Genomic DNA, 22,097 nt, shown 5'->3' with positions numbered 1-22,097 from the left:
TGGAGGATATCAGGATCTAATTTTCTTACTCTATAGAGTTCTACTGTTCTTCAATTATGCATTACGTGTTGTCATTTCTGCTTTAACTTTCTGTTCTCTCTCTTTTATCTTCATAGTAGGTACACCTGGTCTGGCGTTCTGTTAACTGTGACATCTTCCAGAGAAGACGGCTCACCCGCTACTTCCATCTAACGTAGAACAGATCACTGGATCAATGTGTGCTTCTGTGCTTTTTTGTTTCTCTTGTTGTGTCTCTGTTCTGTCTTCTGTAAACGATCGAGGCAGATGACCGTTCATACTGAGCCCGGTTCTGCCGGAGGTTTTCCTTCCCGTTAATGGGGAGTTTTTCTTTCCACTGTCGCTTCATGCTTGCTCAGTATGAGGGATTGCAGCAAAGCCATGTACAATGCAGACGACTCTCCCAGTGGCTCTACGGTTCCCCAGGAGTGAATGCTGCTTGTCGGGACTTTGATGCAATCAACTGGTTTCCTTATATAGGACATTTTTGACCAATCTGTATAATCTGACCCAATCTGTATAATATGATTGAACTTGACTTTGTAAAGTGCCTTGAAAAGACATGTTTCATGATTTGGCGCTATATAAAATTGAATTGAATTGAATTGAAGCTGTATCACGCTGTCGGCATGCTTATCAAACTCCAGAACTAAATCCAATTAAGATTCAGATTAGGATTTCTATTTGTAAAAATGTTTGAATGCTGCACTATCTTTCCAACTACTGTCCTTATCATAAATCCCCCCCCAAAACACACTGGGGGTCCATCTAAATACGGCTAATTTGTAAGGACTCTTTAGCCAAAGTGGAAGGGTGTCTGCGGTCACCACGATAAGGAAGGAACCTGTACCCTTCCTACCAGTTCCTTTAGCACACTAACCTCATCATGTCCGTTACCATCGCTAAGGTGCTATAAGGAATCCCACAATCCCTTGCATGACACGACATACAAAGCATGCATTTTGTAGTTCATTTTCGGAAGGCTGTAGGCCCGGATTTCATTAGAATCATCTATGTGCGTTTCTGTCTCATGACGACGTCAGAGTTAAAGGCTGTCTGGAATCGGCACAGATGTCCTAAGTTCCTTTCCTCCCCACAAGTGTTCTTACCGTCGACCTCATGAATGGTCAAGGAACAGGAGCTAGGAGCAATAATTAAAGATATTCAGAGGGAGTCTGAGGTTTGTGGTCATAACAAGAGAAAGTGTGAAAAAGTTCAAGAGATGCAAACTAGTGTAAATGAAATAGTTTAGCCTACCTCAAGTATGTCCTAGTTAATTATGCTATTTTTCCAGTATAATATGTAATCATTTGAAATTTGAATCATTTGTTCCACATTTTACTGCAATATTCAAGTTTAAAAGTTGTCAAAAATCATCCCAATTTTATTTATATGAAACGACAATCAGGACATAAAACGTAAACGCAGGTTAAGATCATCTGCGACAGTATGGATATATGTATGTGACGTTGGCGTAAACACATCAGACCTGACACAGGAACAATGACACCACGTGTAGCATGTTTCAGTTGTTTATTCAAAATGCTTATACCAAAAACAGCAGTTTTCAACTCGATGCGCTCGTCTACCTCTATTAGGGAAAAATATATTATCATACGCACGCTCTAAAATGGTAGAAAATCGTCTTTGATCAAAGTAGTAGCTAATCTAGAACTTTACATCTTTAGCCCACCGTTATTATGTTATTATGTACAGGGATCTGCACAACTCTGACTACCTATCCTTGTTGCTGCGCAGGTCCGTCGTCACGGGGTCGTGCTGGATAGTTTGGTGCAACATCAGGGCCAGCAGACCGGCTCTGTTCGTCATGGCAGTCCGGACGTTACGCTCCTGCTCGAAAAGCTCGTCCAGCTTGTACCACTGTGGGGACAAAAAAAAAAAAAAACACACAATGGGTCAGATCATCAAGACCGGCTGCAGCTTTTTAAAATAGCAGCTTCCATGGCAACAGAGTCCCTTACCACTCTGACTCGCTCCAAGTCCACCTCAGCTCTCCTCAGCTTTTCCCAGTTATAATGCTTGTTGCACTTCCGTTTGGACACCCTGCAATAATCTCCCGTCGGGTCAAACACGTTCTTCACCAGGGGGCATCCACACACCTCGTCTACCGGCACCTGGAGGGCAAACCGAAGAAACCGGCTTGGATCTCCACGTAAAAAATAATAATAAAAAAATCACGCATGTTTAACCGAACAAGTTGGGAGATCTGCTGGAAGGGTCGTTGTTGTTGTTTTTTTCCCCCACAGCCGATGGAGGACCACACACCTTGGGATCTCTGGAATGTTCTGGACACAGAACCTGCAGCCTCTTGCAGTAGGTCTTGCTCTGGGGGTTGTACACGTCACAGAAGAGTCTGGTAGCGCTGCAGGGAGATTAATAAACATCAAGGTGGACTCCAAAAAGCTAAGCTCTTCTCTAGAGCGCACTCTTTTTTCTCTTACCCCTCTATTCTTGTGGGATACATGGAACCAAAGGACGTCTGACTCTCGTACTGTTGAGAAGAATCAGTTCAGAAACAGGTGTTTAGAAGCAGACAGGCTTGTAGACGACACATGAATCACCTTCTAGCTGTAAAGAGGGATTTTCTGAATAAATGATCACCTTGGCGTAGCATCTCTCCATATGTCTCAGCGCCACTTTGGGATTAATGGGATGACCGCAGGACACGCAGAAAATCTGCAGGTCCGTGTCATCACTTTCCCCTTCGTTCACCTGCGATTACAGACAGCGGCTCCGCGGTTATGTTTTTTTTTGTTTTTTTTTAATCCCGAATCTTTAAAAACCTGCGGCAAACGCGCGAGAACGCGGTTTTGAGGCGGAGGGCAGTACCTCCTCGTCCTGCTGAACCGCCTGCTGCTTGGCCTTGGCGATGATGCCCTCCAGCTCGTGGAAGCGGCGCTCCATCTCGGTGAGGCGGAGGCGGGCGTTCTGCTGGTCCCGGCGGATGCGCTCCAGCTGCTTCTTGCCGTGCTCCTCGGCGATGCAGGGACTCTGCTGCCACTGCTGGATCCGCTGCGGGAGGATCTCGTAGATCCGGCTGCGGGTCGGAAAAAGAAGAAACACCACATTCAATTTCTAGCAATCGCGGAGCAAGCGGACCATTTGTGAACTTCTCCTTTGAAATACCACACATGAAAATAAACTACCATAATATCCAGACTACAAGCCGCACCTTCTTTCACACGCTTTGAACGCGTAAACTGTGACGCGGCTATTTTATGGATTTTTACAGGCTAACGAGCTTAATGCCGCCAAAACATTCACGGTAGTTTTTTCACAGCAGACCGATGAAATTACAGGAGAGGTCTCAGAGGACCAATTAAATTGTTTAAATCAGGGGTGTCAAACTCATTTTGATTGAGGGGTCGCATACAGCTTAATCTGATTAAGTGAGTAAACTCATTGCAAGATTAAATAGAACTAATAAATGTGGACTTGTTGTTGATTTTTATATTAAATTAATTTCACTTTTACACAATATATTATGAATAACCGCAGCGTTTTTAAGAAAAGTATGTGCAATTTCAGCAATACTTTTACTCAGTTAAACATTTACTTGTGCATTATGCATAAGAACTGATCACAGTAATTGTACAATGTTGAAAAAAATTTATTCACTTTTTTTGGAACTAAAAAACACTGTCCTGCATGACAAAATACATCAAACAGATAAAAATTAAGAAATTATTTAAATCTTTCCACACCTGAAACTTAATCTGCTAATTAAAACACAGCGCCCCTCGTGGACAATATAGAAACTGCAGATTTTCAATTAAACAAAGTACATGTTTTTTTCAATAATTGTTTTATCATTCTCTTCCTTTTATCTCCTCTTTCTTTCACCTTTTCTTTTATTTCTTCTTGTTCTTCCTTCCTCTCCTACTTACCCATTGTAGTGTCCATATCATTTGATATGGTCCATATCATTTGAGATATTCAAATATAATGAATAGTTTTATTATATGAATCATAATAAAACTATTCACATTCATAAATCAAGCGGAGCACTATGGCAAAAGCAGTACTGCTCCACTTGTGAAAGTCAAATCTGATGAGCTCTTTTTGGCATTAAGACAACAATTATTATTGCCACATTGCCAGACAGGACACTGTCTAGCAATGATAATGCATTTAGCCACCGGGCCGGACTAAATTGTTCGGCGGGCTGGATCCAGCCCGCGGGCCAGATGTTTGACACCCATGGTTTAAATCAAATCACTCACTCTAAATTCTTTAGATCAGTCATTTTGCGCTATGTGCACACACCCTCGTCACGGAAAATGCGCGGAGAAACGCACATGATGCAGCTTTCAAGTCAAAGGCCATCGGTCTGGCTGTCAAAGAAAGGAAACCGAGCTGCTGCACGTAAGCTTGGCATCAGTGAATCCATGGTGAGACGCTGGAGACAGCAGCGTGAGGAACTGACCCAGCGCAGAAAGACGACAAAAGCTTTCAGAGGTAAGAAATGCAGATGGCCCGAACTTGAAAACGTTCTCAAAGACTGGGTGAACAAACAGAGAGCAGACGGCGGAGGTGTTGCCACGGCGCAGACCCGACTGAAAGTCAGAACCATCGCCACCGTAAAGAAAACTGAAGATTTTAGAGGCGGACCATCATGGTGTCTCAGATTCAAGGGTCTGTCCATCAGGGCGCGGACGACCGTGTTAGCGACTCCCTCCCGACTATGAGGAAAAGGTTACCAACTTCCACCAATTCACTCAAACAAAGATGGCCGAGGTTTCCATCGGACCAGACGACATCATAGGCACGGATGAAGTCTCTTTGACCTTTGACCTGCCTCTCACCAGGACAGTTAACAATAAAGATGCAATCCTCCATCACGCTGAAAACAACTGGCTATGAGAGGACGCGTTCCACCTGCGCCCTGGGCTGCACAGCATCCGCACAAAAAGCTGCCGCCAATGGGGATTTTTAAGCGGAAAGACGATGCCAAAAGAAATCTTTGTGAAAGTTAACATATATAACAGATTCTGTAAAAGTAGCCACTAAGAAAACAAACTTGATTACAGCTGGTATTCCTGAAGGGACAACGAAGTATTTGCGGCCACTTGACATCCGCGTGAATCGTGCATTTATAATTGCCTTTACGAGCATTTCGGCCCAAACGTGATGGCAGCAGCATGATGCTGTATTTATGCAGAGATGAAATCATAATCAGATTGAATCTATTTACTAATTACGTGAATTCTGAACAAACCCGGTTTAATTTAGAGCAATCAGAGTAAAGGGGGCTAAATACAAACAGCCACCACACTTCTCAGGATAATATTTGCAAATCGTTACTTTCCTATCCACAGCCGTATTACTTTGTGATGGTCTATCATATAGAAACTCAACAGATTATATCAAAGTTTGCTGTTCTAATGGGACAAAAAACGGATTAAATTCAAGGCGTATGAACACTGTTGCCGTGTGTAGATGGGGACCAGGCTTACTTGGCTGCTAGCTTCATGCCACATTCCTCGGAGCAGTATTTGGAGTTGGGCCTCGATGCTTCCACACAGTTTGGCCCGAGACACTGGCGCATCCCCCCGCTGTCCCGCAGCTCGCCCCGCTCGCTGTGTCGGCTTCTGTCCTTGTGCTTCTGCTTCTGCTTGTGGCGGCGCGACTCTTTCTAAAAAACGGCCGTGAGAGAACATCCTTTTAAACCCGAGACGTTATCCGACCAGGACATCTCCTTAACGTGCCCGCAGCGTGTCCGTAGCGACCGGAGCTCACGAGGAAACTCACCTTTTTCTCAATCTTCTTCTCCCGCCTCTTGACATGCTTCACCTTTATGGCTTTCTTGCGCATGACGGGGCTGAAAGGCGGCTCGTCGTCGTCGTCGCTCCCCCAAGCCTGCGCGGAAAACGCAGCGCCCGGTCAGGTGACTTTCTGATCAAGCATCCGATCCAAAGCGAGCCGGTTCGCAGCATCAGCTTACCATGTCGCCGTCCAGCCCCACCGCCCTGTACTGCTGGTAAAGCTCTGCCTCGCTGTCGTAGTCGTCGGAGTAGCGCCTTCGCCTGTAGTGGGAATTCTCCCTCCTCTCGCGCAGAGAGAACTCCTCCTCCTTCACGCGAAGCATTTTCTGAGGCAAAACAAAGCGAAACAGCTCGCACAATTTCCACTATAAGGGTGCGGGGGGGGGATTTGGCGAGAGGTACAGAGACTCACCCTGGCCCGGACCTCGCACTGCCTGAAGCGGCACTTCTGCCTGATTTTGTTGGGCCCTCCGAACTTCTTCATGTCCTTGCAGAAGTCGCACTGGGCACAGTCTTCGGTCCTCCTGCAGGGCTCACACTCCCCACACATGCGCACCGAGCGTTTCACCTGGACGCACAGGGAGCAACAGCCCAGGTCAACCTACCACGGAGGCTTTGGTCGCTCCGATAAAGCCACTAGAGGCTATTGTCGACTGCTTGCAATCGGCGCCACATACTTTGGACCCGCGGCGTCTGTCGCTCCTATAGTCCGGAGTGCTCGGGGTGCTGTACTGTCTTTCGGTTCTGTCCGAGTCCGGCTCCTTCTCCCGGCTTTTCTTCGATCTGTATTTTACTTCCAACAGCGGGTTTTCCTCTGCTCGGCCCCCAAAAGAAAACATCAGTAATAGAAACATCTTGTTAAATGATCCAAACAACGAGGGAAGTAATGCAAAAAATATTTATATATATATAAAAAGCCGACCTCTGCAGCTCATGCAGTACCACTCTTGGATGGCCTTTGCCATCTTCTCCGTGATGTTAATGCAGTGGCCGTGGAACCACTCGTTACAGTTGTCGCAGCCGCTGGGAGAGCAGGGAACAAGAGCACGGCGCGCTTTTAGAGACGCTGTTGCACCCGTCTACGCTTAAGCGACTGGCTAAAACAGCAGCAGTGGTGGTGGACTTACATCATGAAGCAGTTGATGTCTGGCTTTCGACAGATGCAGTACAGCGGAGCATTTTCCCCATCCATGCTGCTGCTCCCGGGCCCCGGGGCAAGGTCGACATCTGACATTTCGCTGTCCTAGGAGAGACAATCAGAAACCGAATCAGTGCAAAACAGTGGAGGACCAATCTGTTGCAGATTGTGTTAAAGATACTAAATTAGAACGTCATCACACTATTTTTGTCACTGTCAGAAAGGGAAACCCATTTATTACACTGAGAGACATATGTCAAGGCTGTATTTCTTGTAATTATGTGAATTGTAGATTACAGAAAATGAAAACCCAAAAGGTTCAAATAATGTCAGTACAAGTTGAAAAAGACTGAATAAGTATGTCTTATTCTCTAAAAATGACTTGGCACCACAACTTAGGTCTGCAGCATTAGATGTGAGAACACCAAGGCCTCTGGGACAGAGGACAAGGCCAAAGTAGAGGCGTTTGGGAATAATTCACCGTGCCGTGTTTGGAAAAATATCAGCACAATCACATCCAACAGTCAGGCGTGCTGGTGGAGGGCCTGATAGGCAGTCATAGGACCGGGGTACTGTGCAGCCACCGAGCCAATCATTAAGTGATTGCAAAAGTCAAATACGAGTCCATTTGTTTGCCAAGTGAGGCTGATCCTGGAGGAAGAAACTGACCCCAAACACAGCAGCAAACCAACAGAACAGCTGGTGGGGGAAAAAAAATCCTGCTTTTGCAGTGGTGTTCTTAAAAATAAGTTCTTCCACCTCGGGTTTCTGTTTTATTCATAAACAATCAAGTAAATCTGTTAAAGTGAAACAATTTCAAGAAACTGCTATAATTTATTTATTTATTGAGATGTAAAACCCTAGAGTTAGAGGAGGATGTACTGTTTGCAACGACTAAGGTCTGTAATAAAAACCCAGGTTGAGATCTCCTCTGACAGAGCTGTTGATGAGAACAAGCACCCAGCAGCAATTAGCTTGGCTATAAACCGGTATAACTTTAAAATGTGTATCCCAGTCGCGAACTGTAGCTCTTTGGATGATTTATTCTTTACTTTTCCACAACAGGACTTTGTCAGCTGGTTGGGGTGCAGTCAAAGAGGAAAACCTCCCACTGACTAGGATGCTTTGTTTACAGAAGCACATCTGACACTTTGCGCGCTAAAGTTGGCATCAGCCGAACACACACAAACAATAAAATCCGATAGGCGAAATAAAAAAAATAAAAAAAGGAATTACACCATGCACTGTTCTTCATCAGCTACACGGCCGGATCCACTCATCTAAGTATAACATAATCAGACTTCCCGTGTTGGCAACCGGGCCCAGCTACACTAGCTAACCTCTGTCTCCAGAGCCCGGGTTCGATCGTAACTAGGTTACCGTTGCCATACTGACCATTCTGTGTGATCACGCGGCCTTTGGCGGAGCAGCAAACAACAACCACGGCGTGGAAACCGATATTACAAGGGACCGAAGACCGCTGCTTCAACAGCTAGCATCATGCTAACTTTCCACGGATATGCCTTCGGCTACAGTCGTTAGCGCTCGTGAAAAAGTTCTTCTTCGAGAGGAATTGATCAACAACCAGCTGGAACATACTGCCATCTGCAGGATATACCCAGAACTGCGGCTCTTTCTGACGATAGATAGATAGATAGATAGATAGATAGATAGATAGATAGATAGATAGATAGATAGATAGATAGATAGATAGATAGATAGATAGATAGATAGATAGATAGATAGATAGATAGTCCTGTGGTTTTTGTTATTTACACAGGTACACACACCACGGATGCTCCAGCTGAGAGAGCGAGAGGGGGGAGTTAATGAGAGAGAAAGGAAGATGGAAAATAAGAGCGGCTGTGAACGCAGTTGAGCTGCAAATTTATAGTTCCATAGCTCACAGTTCGCTGAATAATGGATCTGTGAACGCGACTGGCTTCATCCTGGAGTCTCTCCTGGAAAGATTACAGAGTTGTAAGTGAGTACAATTTATTTTCCAGAAACCTTAATAGGCAGGAATGCAGGAATAAACAGCATTTTCTTGGACTTCACTGACTGTATTAATTAACAGAAACAACTGTTGAACTATTATTTTTAAAGCGTAAAGCATTGAACAAGTTAGGATGACTGTAGGCATGATTTACTGAATGTTAATCTCTTACTCTCCCAGTTCAGTTTGACACAAAATATGCATTACTGCATGCTCCCTTGCATGCCTTATACATGTCAGTTTTCCAGGTGCATACTACTGAACACTTTGTGAACATAAAAGTTTGGGTGGTATAAAAACATCCGACAGTTCACATGAGCTGATTGCGCTTTGTGTAGGTGAATGATTGATGATGGCAGTAAGAGCCTCCAGCTCGCTCACAGTGCTGTCAGGAGTCAGGACATCCCTGTGCTCCATTTCATCTGAGTCTTAAATGTAGGCAAGATGGAGATGAATAATAGATTAACTTTGCTGCCATTTCCACGTTGTCCACTCATCACTAACAGCTAAGAAACCTCAGCTATTGATCTGATCCAGGCTCTGCAGCGTGAGAAGATTTTTATTTCCCTTTTGTCAGCTGCCTTAGCTCAACCTTTAAAGCCTTACTCGTGCAGTTTTCATCAATGGAAACTGCTCTTTTTTTTTTTAAATCACATAGTGACAAATTGAAAGATTATTACAGAAATATTCATATCTGTTTTTCACATTTTGTCACTTTACAAGTTTTTATGTATTTCATTAGGATTTTATATAGTAGACCAACATCAAGTAGCACAATATGAAATGTAAGGAGAAAGAAACACGGTCTTCAGAGGTTTGGCATGGAAACAGCCTCATGAAGACCAAGCAATACAGCAGACAGATCAGGGAGAAGGTTGGGGAGTCGGGTTGTAAAACTGCACTGCTCAAACTGACACTTAAAAACGGAGAGCATACGGCACAGCTACAAAAAAAAAAAACTACCAATATATGGCTGTCTAGCTAAAGGAAGCCTAAGTAAGGAGATTATTAATTAGAAAAGCAGCCGAGAGCACTGCAGAGAGGCCCAGCTCCAGGATGGATAGTTTGCAGTTTGCCATAAGCTTCATGGATGAGACAGACCTGTGGAAAAAGATGCACTATAGTCAGATCAGACCTAAACTTTCTAAATCATATGCAAAAATGCAAAGCATGATGGAAAGCTATAGCATCACCCTGTCCCTAGGGTGACACATGGCAGTGGCAGCATCATGCTGTGGGAATGCTTCTCTTCAGGGTAAGCAAAAAATCTGGAAGATTATGTAGATCGTTGTGAACTACTTCATGTTTTTCCGCCATAATGGGAAGCGATCAAGAGGTGTGAATATTTTACTCGGTCGTCTTAGAACAATGTCGATGATTCCTCAGATTGAATGGTGCAATGGACAAAAGACAGAGCGTGGCGGTTATGAAGGAAGACAAGGACAAGGTGGATAAGTCCCCAAAGTGCCAGCGTTCACCAACCACTGGCTCAGGGTGGGATGATGGCCAGCCTGCGGCTCAGACAGGTACGCTTAACAGGCCCAGTGGACAAAGTGAAGTTTTTAGTACTCTCCCTGAACCCATCATGTCTCCTTTCGCAGCGTCTTTGACTGAAGTCAGCAGCGCGTTGGAGCTGATGTCCACCGCGGACGCGGAGGCGTCTTTAGCCGACGCACCATCAAATAAAACAAGAAGTAAGGACTTTACAGTGTTGCTTTGTTTCAAGCCTTTCTGAAGACCTGACGCTCCTTCCTCTTACAGAGAAGACCGCCGCGGGTCACGGAGCGCAAACTCTCCTCAGCGGACGTCCTTCCGCGGCGCACGCCTGCAGGCCGTGCGCCGCGGAAGGACGCCAGCCCAAACCTCTACATGCCGCCCTGCCGCCGCCCTTCACAGACGCCCAAAGGCTTCCTGACGCGGGCCGGTCCTACACGTCGACCAGGCGCCGAGACCGCCTCAAAACCTCGGCACCTCGCACCGAGGCAGATGCGATCGGTAAGGTGGCTCCGACTGATTGTTTTTTATTTTTTTTGCACCTCTTTTTTCCTTCTTCCTCACATTATTTTGTTTTTCCTTCCTAATCTGGAGACCTATGTGCTGCGATCCTGATGGGCTGTCTTTTCTGCCGCCCCCTGGACTGCCTGCTGGAGACCTTCAGAGGGTGCAGCGCGTGCGTCTGGTCGTCGTGCTCCACCCTGTGCGGCTGTGAGCCCCTCGCCCTGCTGCCGCTCCAGCAGCTCACCCAGCAGGCCTGTCATCTGTGCCGGTGTCCGGGCGACCTCTGCCTCCCGGCCACGGAGTGCCTGGACCTCGCCATGGAGATCTCTCAAATGCTCTACCACTGAAACTCGGCAATCCACGCGGCAGACAAGACGAGCAGCCAGACACGGGTTGCTGAAAGTCGTTTATTCGGGTCAGATGTGAACAGAAGCCAAAACGACGAGGACAAGGACACACGCGTGTTGGTGCTTTAACAGACATCTGTCAGGACAGGACAGGACACGGGGGTGGATAACAACGAAATTAGGGGGCGGTGTGCTTTTGGCGTGGGCCAGCTTTCAGTAGAAGTAGCTCCGGGTTTCGAACCAACACCTTAAACATCAACATCACTGTAAACGTGGAGCTACAAACAGATGGGCGGCGCTGCTGGAACCGCGTGTTGGACAGAAAGATTAAAAAAAAAAAAAAAAAAACATTGGCTGCATACAAGATTGTGTTAAGCATCTGACAAATGAATTACAATTCTTTATTTGTGTGCCTGTTTTACCGAAATGTCGACCTGCAGGTTCCACCCAGTTATCCATTTTTTTTTCTAAGGGGTGGAGACTAGTGTTTGTTGTTTAAAGAGGAGCCCTCTGAAGTCCATACCACAACGAGCATTAATGCATGATCACAAATTATATCAGATCATCCAAAAAAAAAAAAAAAAAAAATCAAACGATCTGACTCAAACATGCCAACTGGTAAAAGTCACTCGGTAATCACAGAAGATTAAAAGGAGAAGACAACACAAGAGATTAGTCATGAAAAAGCATTTATCAAACTATCAGGTATAAAAAAAAAGGTATAATGATCTACAGTACTGTTGGAAAATGATAAAATTGTTCTCTTAGACACTCGTGCATTCACTAAGTAAACTAACTAAAAAACTAAAAAACAAACAAAAAAGAAGTGAATCTGTAGCTACTCTGGAAGAATTCCTGCTTTGGCTAAGTAGCTGCTGATCGGGGTTTATTATCACAAGAACGTGCGACCTGGGCTAGAAGCAGTCCACTGGGTGTAATGGTACCAAAAAAAAAAAAAAAAACGGACAAAAAGCTCTCATAAAATGCATAGACTGCCTTAAAAGTAAGGTGCAATAAAATTGCTCAAAATAAAATACTCTTATATACAATATGCAGTAAATATTTCACAATGTGCCAATTCACTGAACAAAGATCCCTTCTGTAGCTGCTGGTGAGACGACCGACGTGGAGGAGCCGCCGGCCAACCCTGATTCCAGTCAGTTAAAGAAAACGAAAACTGAAAAAATCATACTGAATGTTGGCATCTCTCAGTAAGTTTGCTATGCCAGTAAATCCTCACAGCTTTTCTCTTTATAATAGATACATTTAGGGAAAAAAAACAAAAAAAGAAAAAAAAAAACATCCCTCTTAAATCTCTGAATTAATCTTTAAAAAATATTGAAGAATGTTACATTTAATAATGCTATAGGTCCACGTCTCTAATATACAATATTCTATTCAATAAAGATTGCATTTATATATTTAGACAATCATTTGATCGGTTCCAAATAGGAACAATATGGCAAAAATGTCCAATAACTAGCCTTCTGATTCGATATTAAGTTAGTTTTCATGATAGCTTTAAAAACGTTTAGGCTCGATCCTATAAATAGACTTTAGTTTTTTAGGGATAGACGTTCTCGGCGCCTGCAGACCATCTCTGGTCGCTCGGGAACGCATCACAAGTCCTCGTCCATGTCAAGGCTGCTCCGGCGGCTGCTGGTTTTAGAGGCACCTGGTGACAGAGGAGAAAACAGCGGCTCGCCCATCCTCTCGGGGGACAGGGCGCACCCGTCGTCCATGAGGATGTCCCCCAGGCCGACGTCCGGGTAGAGCGCCGAGGCGGTGGGGTCGTCCAGCTCGGCGAAGCTCAGGCTGCCGAGGTCCAGCGGGCTGCTGAGGGTGACTCCGGCGGGGGAGTCCGAGGAGGGCGGGGACAGGAAGGAGGCCGGCAGCGGCTGCGCTGCGGCTCCCAGGCTGGAGAGGCTCAGGGTGGAGGCTGCTGCCGTGTTCGTGGGCAACGGCTGGCCGCCGTGGGGAGCTGCCTGATGATGCTGCTGCTGCTGCTGCTGCTGGGAGACGTTGGGATTCAAAGCAGAGGAAATGTTGTTGGCGGCTGGGAGTCCGTGGAGCCGAGCCTGCATTTCAAGTTCCTGGAGAGGAAAAGAAAAAAAAAACAACATTGGGGCTTTCAGATGACTCTGTGTTGAAATACACAAACAGATACGATGTTCTTAAATAAACTAAATTCAGGTAAGGCGTGATTAAAATAGACGGCAGGAATTAGTTGGCCGATTTTTTTTTTTTTAAGCCTGAGAGACGCCACACGTAATGATAAAAAATCCTAGATAGAACAGATTTTCTTTCTCTTTTGGGGTTTCCTTCACCGCACTTTCTGATTTGCTATTCGTCATAGGATATCAGGGCAAGACAATTCAACATGTTGATGATCCCCGCTTTGAAGTCAGAGTGGACCCGATCACTCTTGGCACACCACACACGGCAGCAATATCTCTTAAGATTATCTTAAGAGATATTTCAATAGCCGGCGCCTCTCGGAAGGGGAAGATCGGGACAAAATTGGACTAAAAATCCTGCCGTGTGAACCGGCCTGTAGGCTCACCACAGACTATCAGCTGAATTAAGCTCTGGTCTTTGAATGGGTCCCTAATAAATGAATATGGTTTGTTCTGAACCATTTCATCATAGCTGCATGTTTGGTGAGACTGTCGTGTTGGAAAGGAAACCTTCGCCCCCAGTCTCAAATCGTCTGCAGCCTCAAACAGCTTTACTTCCAGGACTGCTCTGGCTGTAGCTCCATCTTGCTTTGCAGGCATTTTCAATAGCTTCCCTGTCTCTGCAAAAGGAAAGCAGCCCACAGCACGATGCAGTCCCCATTAGGTTTCACCATGGGGACGCTGTATGGTATAGCTGTGCAGCGTCAATCTTCTAACCTGACCCTTGCCAGATTGATATCGCTCTGCCTAGCTTCACTCACATCCATCTGGGACCTCTCCCATAGAAAGTGATTTCTCCAACCAATTTTATTGTCTAGCCAATCAGGACGCAGGGCTGGAGTTTCATAGATGTGACGTAGTGGAGACGCGACCGTGACGTGAAACTGTTTTGATTCAGATAGCAATGGCGGCTCATCGAGGAAGCAAGCGTTAACATTGATGCTGCTATTTCTTCCGTGTTGTCCAACCTACCTAATATTGTTTCATTAAAAGAACATCAGAGAACGGCTCTGAAGGCTTTTGTTGGTGGAATCAATGTTTTCACCCTTCTTCCAACCGGATTTGGCAAGTTTTGTTTTCCAGGGCGCGCCCGTGGCGGAGCGGTTAGAGCGAACCTTTTTAAGAGGCCTTTAGTCCTCCTAATATGGATCGACTCCGACCCGCGACGCTTTGCCGCCTGTCTTCCCCCCTCTTCCTGTCAGCTCACTGTCAATAAAACACGTGCCACTAGAGCCGCAAACACATAAAAAAAAAAAAAAAAAAAAGTTTTGTTTTTTTCTGCATTGCTCTCATCAGCGTCACGGGTTCGCTTCAGTGTGAGTGGTTGAAATAGCACGTCGATAAAGATGACAGACAAGTGGCTTATCCAATCATATGCAAGGATTTTTGATAAGGCCCAGCCTTCTGAAACGCCATTCCTATGGATCTGTCCCAGATGGATGAGTGGAGCTAGGCGGAGCGAAATACATCTGGCTAGGGTCAGATTATCAATCTACTGCTGCAGACAGCATTTTGCATGCAGGCCAGGAGGTTCAGTTTTGCTCCCATTGGACCAGGGCTCCTTCCACATGTTTGCTGTGTCCTCTACACAGCAAACAAATCTTCTTATGGGATTTTTTTCCCCTTCTCATTCCTCCATAAAACACCACATTTGTGGAGCGGAGGAGTAAGAGTTATCCTGTTGACTGATTGTACCACCTGAGGTGTGGATCTCTGCAGCTCCTCCAGAGCCCCCATGATGGGAATCTCTGATTAATGCTCTCCTTGTCCCTGTGAAGTTTAGGGAACCGGTCGTGTTTGTGGTAGGCCTGCAGTGGTGCCAAAGTTGTGCTTCAGTCTTCTCCATACATAACGGTTTGCGGTTGCAGCGTAACAAGAAATGGAAAAAAAAGGACAACGAAAACTTCTGGGAGGCGCTGTGTGCACAGACTCAGACGCTAGAAAGACGTCTGCACGAGGCGCTCGACTTCTACTTTAACAAATTTAGTTGCTAAAAGTCTCCCTCAAAGCACAAACACAGACCTGGATGCGTAACATTAGGATGTGGTTGGCCTGCTCCAACTTCTTCTGCCGCACTTCGATATCCTTGGCTCTCTGTTGCTCCTTCTGCAACTTCCTGATGTAGTCCACAGAAGCCTTCAGGATGGTGCCTTTATTCCAACGCGTCTCTCTGTCGGGCGCAGAAAAACGGGACTTTTTAAATGCAGTCGGAGAAACCCAGCGCACGACTTAAAAAGGAAAAAGGAAAGCGGGTCTTACGGGTCACTGGACTTGGGGATCAGGGTACCCAGCTCCTTAATTCGGTCGTTTATGTTGAATCGTCGCCTCCGCTCAACTGAAGCAACCACAAACATTCAGAGTTTAAAAAAACAAAACGATAAAATTGTCTGAATAAGACATACAGACAGACAAAGAGAGAATATACACACACAACAGAAGAGATTTAAATCTGCCTTACTGAGGTTATGGTTGTCTTTCTTCTGCCGCTCTTTCAAAAATGCTTTGGTGTCTGCGTCTGAAAGGCGATTTGAACATTTTACGGTGAAACCAGAGAGCGAAACAACTTTCCCGATAACAAAAGGTAGAAGTAAGCTCCGTACCAGTAATTTCCCTTTTAATCTGTGGAAGGTCAGCAGGGCAGGAGTTGCTAACGGTGAGAGTAGGACCTGCCATTCCAGGGCTGTGGTAAACATCCAGCAGATTTCCCGGGAGCTGCAGCAACAGCAAACGCGTTACTATGCATGTAATGAATAAAACCAAACAGTGATAACACAAGTCGCATCAAAGAGAAATGCTATTTAACCGAAATGCTACTCTTCATAGCCAGCAAGGAATGGAACTGCATTAAGACATTAAAGCGTTTACCTCAGTGGGTTTCCTTTTCCCGTCCTTCAAAAGCATCACCATAATCCTCATAATTCAATTTCTCCTACAAGCTTCCCCCCCCCCCCCCCTACAATTATTAGTTAACCTGCTGCTGCATTTTCTAGTCAGCATAATCCACTTTGTCTCACTTCCCCTTGTCAAGCCAGTCTGGGACGGCTTAGGTCCGCCCCAGGCTGCACTTCTGTGGCGAATCGTAAGCGAGTGCCAGAAATGTATGTTTACTCCCACAGCCTCAAAATTCCACACATAAAAGAGACCGTCCTTTTATAGAAAAGGAAAAAAAAAACAACAACAAAAAAACACTTTGAGTATAAGAAGGAAGCGTTGCTGAGCTGGACCAGAAGAACCTGTCCATCCTAAGGAGGTGCTGAAAAGCAAGTTTTCACAGACAAATAAACGAACCGCCGTTCATACCGTGCTGGGCAACTGGAGACCCGAATCGATCAGAGTAATGATTTCGTCGTTGAAGCTGGATTCGAGGCTGATGATGTCGTCGATCACGTCATCAATCTAGAAGAAACAGACGAGAGAACCTCCTTCAGATCCGCATCGTGAACAGAATGCAGGACACGAAGCAGTTCGGCTCCGGACCGAGTTTCACTTCAAAGACGGAGCTGTAGGGTACCGTTCGACCGCGGGTGCAATATTTAACATCCTATTGTGACAACAGACCAACAAGGACGTGGTAACAGCGGGCGGGCATCGTCCTAGTGGGAGCTTCACGTTTATTAGTGCAAAAAACGAACACGGCGATTAGGCTAGAGCAGAGCAGAGGGACCTGCATTCAACTTCCTCAAAAAGCATCGAGCGAATCTGCAGAAACAATAACAGGCCATGTTGTGCAAACTGCTGGACAAGCAAATGAAACCCGCAGACAACCGCCAGAGTAAAAAAAAAAAAGCAGGAATTTCCCCTCACTTCCTCCTTGTTGGAGCCGATGTTGAGCAGAGCCATGGGACTGTTGGGGGCGCTGCTGGCAGAAGGGCCGACTTCAGGGGCCGAACTGGACTGGTGCACCGGGGAGACGCCGAGGGACTGGGTGACCGCCTTGTTCCCCAAAGTGGTGGAGAGGTACTGCTTGACCTGCTGCCTCTGGGCCTGCTGGATGTGGTACTTGGTGGGGTTCTCCAAGTGGGTCTGCACCTGAAACATGTCAACAGTTGGTAAACAACACAGCAGGTGAACACGGGAACGAAAGAGCAGAACGTAAATAAAAAGACTCAACACTCTGCAGTTATCTGGGCAGCATGTTTTTCATTTTAGGTTTTTGCTCTGTGTTGTTTTTTTTTTTTTTAACTTAGGGCCGGCAGAACATTCAGACATGAGCAGCAGGCGATTGCAAAATCAGGAAGAAAATACAAGGGAGACTGTTGACCGTCTGAAAACGAATTAGCTTCACCTGCCAGAAATATGAGGGGTTTGTGGAAATAAAAAAAATTAAAAAAAAGATCAAGATCAAGATCGCTGCTAACAATCATGGAGATAAAGTTAGCCGTCAAATTTAGGCTGGTGCGTGAAACCAAGTAACACACTGCAAAAACGGAACTAAAAAGAAGTAAAACTTTCTTAAAATTAGTGTATTTGTCCTTGATTTGAGAAGGTAAATAAGATGACCTGCCAATAGAATAAGATTTGTGCACTTAAAATAGGAACAACTCATCTCCATCATCTTATTTCAAGTGCAGGATGTCTAATTATCTTAATTTAGGGGTCAAAATACTCATCCCATTGGCAAATTATCATATTTACCTGCTCAGATCAAGGACAAAAACACTATGTTTAAGAACATTTTGCTTATTTTTAGATTCGTGTTTGCGGTGCACGCAGAAACCAGACCCAGACATGTCCTTTCACCAGACTTATTTTTTTCCCTTTTGCTTGTTTTCTTAACAAAAACGTGGACAAAACGACGAGGACAAATGATCTGGGTTCAAATTAATTCGTGCAGAAGGGGCAACTCGACCGTTAATACGGAGAGATCCTGTACGCGTCACACATTCTCCGTAGCAAATAAACAAGTATCGGTGTTACTTGTTTATTTGAAGTGTTACTGTTCTAGTGTTACTGAGGAGGAGCGGCTGCTGCAGGCAGGACGTGAGACGGTCATCAGTTTGGACGGACAGCAGAGACAGCGGTGCGATTCGTTCTGTCACTCCAAAGCTCTCTGTCTCTGCTACTCAACTCCAGGTCTGTTTCTTTAGCCGCTGACGCCGTCTTCGACCGGTTTGAGCTCTGGCTTTGTCAGCCAAGGCGTTAAACTCAAACTGGACTTTAAGTGGGGGGGAACACCAACCTCATGGCGCTTTTAAAAGTGGCTGAATTGGGCCGACGCGGTTTAAATGGAGGCAGGTCCTGGAAAACATTCAGACTTAATTTGCTTCCCGCCGACTAAAGCAGAAAATAATGTAAGTAAGAACCTTTTAACAGAGGATTTGGCCAAATGAGTGCACAATATGTGTGTTTAAAGGAAAAAAGGAGAAAAGCTAAACAACGTGAAGTCTGAACGCCAGGCTGCAAACGCTTACGTCACGTAATAAACATGCCAATTAGAAGAAGACATCATAATCTTCATCATAAAGAGCCGCTGCTTCTACGGATCTAAAGGAGTCTTGCCTCCTTGGTGCCTGCCTGTGTTTTCCAGACATGGGACCACGGCGAAGACCCAGAACTGGCTGCTGGTACTTTATATCCCTTCTGGCCTGGGAAGCTCGCCCCTTAGGGTCCTCCAGAACGAGCTGGAGAGTGTTCGCCTGCATCCTGATCTCGGGTAGATCAGGAGTTTAGAACCTCAGAGAAATAGCGTTCAAGTGAAAACTTGTGTTGGGAGTTTGGATTTAGATCACAGTGTTGAGGTGGTGAAACATGAATACCAATTAATGCTCTTGTGCATTCTTCTGTTTAAAAAAAAAAAAAAAATAGATCACACTGCGTCCAATCGTTTTTAGACAACGCTTAGTAGAGAAAAGTTGTCCGCTCTTACCTTTAGCACCTCCACAGGCACCTGTGCTGGCGGAGGACGAGCAGCATTGGGTGGCAGAGTGACGGAGATGGCTGGCGTGGAATCAGAGGCTCGGAGCTGAGAGGCAGAGGCCTGCTGCTGGGCCTCACGCCTCTCCTGCTCCTGAGCTTGTTCTCGCATCAGCTGCTGCCGCAGCAACACACGGGACGACATGGTGGAAACAGATCAAGATCTAAGGATGGAGCTGCGAAAACACAAACAAAAAACTGGAAATGAGATTGGTACATTACATACCGCAATATTTGATTTGTTAAAAGAATCCAATTTTAGGTTTTTAGATAATGTAAAATTACTCTTTATAAATACTTCTAATTTATACGCAGTTTTGCATCCAAATCAGTATGAATCCAATTCAAATGAGTCCAATTTCTTCCAATAAACTCAAACCATAAGGTCACAGCTAGTTACAATTACTTATAACACTGAAGCCTACTTTTAGTGAAAGTGAGTTGACCGCCATTTATGTTAACTGGTTAAATGTTGTCCAGATAAAACCTAAATACACTGCTTACCGCCTGTAGAAGGAATACAAAATGTCAAATAGTGCTTTCACTTTCTGGACCAACACAATATCACAGAACATAGGTTTTTCTCTGGCTGTAAAAACCAAATACAAACGTTTAACTTTGAGTTCCGGGGTGGGTTCAATCTTACCGACTAAAACACGATCTCGGTCTAATAACAGAAAAAAAAAAAAGCTCCTTATTCCATATCAACAATCTGTCATTTTTACCCATAAGGAGATTTTGTTGAGGCAGACACCAGCTCAGAATGCACATAATTACACAACAAGGCATGATCTTATTTTCTTTATTTTTTTATCAAGTTGATTGCACTGGCCAACAGCAGTCCCTGTGGGGCTGATGTGTGCATGTAGTCTTTAGCAGTGAATGGACTCATTTCCAAGTCAAAAAAGTGGACAGCAGTTTTTAATATTGTGCAATAGATTTAGTTCCAGAATTGTGCAATTTGCATGGATGTCTAAACAGACACTCCCTGAGAGATTGAAGGGCCTAATACACGTTAGCAAATGATTTGATTTACATTGGATCAGAAACCAGTGGTGTGTTTGTAACATTTAACAGGTTAGGAACTCGGCTGGTAGTTTGTTGATATTCGGCAGGGGGTCATAGACCTTACAGCTGTGGGGGAAGAAGTCTTGGATTTTGATTTTATGTGGAGGGACATTTTAGATTTTACTTTGTAAACAGCAAAACCACCACCAAGAGACTTGGTTTTGGATTAAATAGGATTAAAAATGTAATCGGATCCCATAAGAGTCGCTCGGACCACTTCACAGTCCTGTCCTTTTCGTGTTGGCCAGGTGAGACACTTCTGACCTCTGTGGTTCAGGAGTGGATTACCACACCTGTGGGATGGTGGATCTTGGAAGCACCGACTCCAAGCGCAGTTCACACCAAGTGCTGGAAACACACCACACTGTGTCCAGCTCACTTGTTGAATTGAATTAACCTGAGACTTAGTAAACATTTATGTCACACCGCTCCTAAAATCTCGTTCTGGGGGATCAAACAGGTTTCTTAGACAAGCTCGCCTCTCGTGGATATTGTTTTTTTTTTTTTTTCCCCCTCTTCATCTTCTACGAATTTTCCCCCACCCTGTACCCAGGCGCACGGCGTTTACTCTAAATACACGGACTCCTCCTCTCTGACAGCCGGGCGGTTCAGCACATGCTGTTCCACGTTGTGAGGCTGCAGACTGCGCGCCAGCCTCACTTCCCTGCTAGCTGGTTGCGCAAAAACATGCACAAAAGTCCGCTAAAAACGAAAGCGAACTTCTCAGAAAATAAAGAAAAAAAAAAACCACAAGGGTCCGATACATTGCTTCTCCCACCGATCGCAGTGATCACCGATCAGTTTAAGTAGCACAGGCGGCGGTTCGCTTACTTTCAGCTGTTTTGTAATCTCTATTTTAGGCGGTCTGGTCTGGCGTCATGACTATTAGCCCAGTTCATTTGACAGCTCCGAGTCCGATCGGCCCACATCAACGAGCAGATACGTAAATACAGTTAATTACCAACACACACGTTTTAAACCCACGTCGGGTTCCCTTTTAGCGAGATAACGGAGTGTTTGTTGTTTTCCCGACTAAAATAAGCAGAAGGCAAAGCGGAGATAGGAAGTTGCTGCTCAGCTATCGAGTCGGCTAGCACTCGACCAGTTATCTAACAAGCTAACGCTTCTAAAGCAGGACACGTGCCGTCAAATAATTATACGTACCGCAGAAATGGGTTTATTTCACATAATTACAGCCATTCCTTCCCGGAGACCTCCGCTTTCTTTGCCATGTTTTTTAGGGTCGGCCGTTACAAACTTCAGCAGCCGCTAGCCTCAACACCGAACGTTGTTGTTGATGTCGCGCTGACGTCATCGCGCCAACGTCACCCGGAAGCGGTCGACAGCAGTCAGGTTGTAGTCCACAGAAGAAGAGGTTTCCTCCATAGACATAATATAAGAGTAGACCCCGCATTGACTGTCGCTGCGCAGGAATTACGGGCGCCACCTTGGGGCGGTCGACTTGATACCTAATCCTGCTGATTCAAGCTGACACACTAATGATGCCTCAGCGCTGTGCGGCTCATTTTTGTTTAAATCGAGGGATTATTTATGTCAGGGCTCGAGGGATAACTTTCACAAGCAAGATGAAAAGACATTGTTTATATTTTTGATCAGAATGTAAGTTCTCTATAGGAGATACAAAGTTGTTGTTAG

At 45.3% G+C, this 22,097-nt stretch overlaps 2 protein-coding genes and 1 long non-coding RNA gene across 4 annotated transcripts; 1 reads left to right on the top strand and 2 right to left on the bottom strand.

Moving 5' to 3' along the window:
* Nucleotides 1-1,534: 1,534 nt before the first annotated feature.
* On the bottom strand, nucleotides 1,535-8,506 carry cxxc1b (CXXC finger protein 1b). Its single transcript, XM_012873878.3, has 14 exons — nucleotides 8,338-8,506; nucleotides 6,932-7,047; nucleotides 6,727-6,827; nucleotides 6,482-6,618; nucleotides 6,217-6,372; nucleotides 5,984-6,130; nucleotides 5,791-5,898; nucleotides 5,496-5,674; nucleotides 2,869-3,076; nucleotides 2,641-2,751; nucleotides 2,481-2,530; nucleotides 2,305-2,401; nucleotides 2,001-2,153; nucleotides 1,535-1,899 (listed from the first exon to the last, which is right to left on the bottom strand). The coding sequence occupies exons 1-14, from the start codon at nucleotides 8,338-8,340 to the stop codon at nucleotides 1,753-1,755; spliced, it is 1,713 nt and encodes a 570-aa protein (XP_012729332.2). The 5' UTR covers nucleotides 8,341-8,506; the 3' UTR covers nucleotides 1,535-1,752.
* A 180-nt stretch (nucleotides 8,507-8,686) lies between these two features.
* On the top strand, nucleotides 8,687-10,592 carry LOC105933903. Of its 2 annotated transcripts, none has more exons than XR_004933571.1 (3): nucleotides 8,687-8,922; nucleotides 10,325-10,464; nucleotides 10,540-10,592. It is a non-coding gene; the product is annotated as an uncharacterized LOC105933903 (long non-coding RNA). The 2 variants fall into 2 exon arrangements; XR_004933572.1 differs by having other exon boundaries at nucleotides 8,687-8,926.
* Nucleotides 10,593-11,329: 737 nt separating this feature from the next.
* Nucleotides 11,330-21,813, bottom strand: tfe3b (transcription factor binding to IGHM enhancer 3b). The gene is made up of 9 exons (XM_012873866.3): nucleotides 21,606-21,813; nucleotides 19,327-19,549; nucleotides 17,265-17,489; nucleotides 16,761-16,856; nucleotides 16,061-16,172; nucleotides 15,919-15,975; nucleotides 15,720-15,795; nucleotides 15,483-15,630; nucleotides 11,330-13,376 (listed from the first exon to the last, which is right to left on the bottom strand). Exons 2-9 carry the CDS (start codon nucleotides 19,516-19,518, stop codon nucleotides 12,903-12,905), a joined length of 1,380 nt encoding a protein of 459 aa, XP_012729320.2. The 5' UTR covers nucleotides 19,519-19,549; nucleotides 21,606-21,813; the 3' UTR covers nucleotides 11,330-12,902.
* Between the last annotated feature and the right edge of the window lie 284 nt (nucleotides 21,814-22,097).

Source organism: Fundulus heteroclitus, chromosome 20, assembly GCF_011125445.2.
Source record: "Fundulus heteroclitus isolate FHET01 chromosome 20, MU-UCD_Fhet_4.1, whole genome shotgun sequence".
Lineage (NCBI taxonomy): Eukaryota > Metazoa > Chordata > Actinopteri > Cyprinodontiformes > Fundulidae > Fundulus > Fundulus heteroclitus.
This window is presented reverse-complemented; position numbering and strand designations above follow the sequence as displayed.

Excerpts from the sequence above, each read along its gene's own strand:
- cxxc1b (XM_012873878.3), bottom strand. Across the intron at positions 5,675-5,790 it reads AGAAGAAGATTGAGAAAAAG|AAAGAGTCGCGCCGCCACAA; the intron begins GTGAGTTTCCTC and ends GCCGTTTTTTAG. Across the intron at positions 2,752-2,868 it reads CGGTTCAGCAGGACGAGGAG|GTGAACGAAGGGGAAAGTGA; the intron begins GTACTGCCCTCC and ends CTGTAATCGCAG.
- tfe3b (XM_012873866.3), bottom strand. The coding sequence starts at position 19,518 with ATGTCGTCCCGTGTGTTGCTGCGGCAGCAGCTGATGCGAGAACAAGCT. Across the intron at positions 16,173-16,760 it reads GTCTCCAGTTGCCCAGCACG|CTCCCGGGAAATCTGCTGGA; the intron begins GTATGAACGGCG and ends CTGTTGCTGCAG. Across the intron at positions 15,976-16,060 it reads GATTAAAAGGGAAATTACTG|ACGCAGACACCAAAGCATTT; the intron begins GTACGGAGCTTA and ends ATCGCCTTTCAG.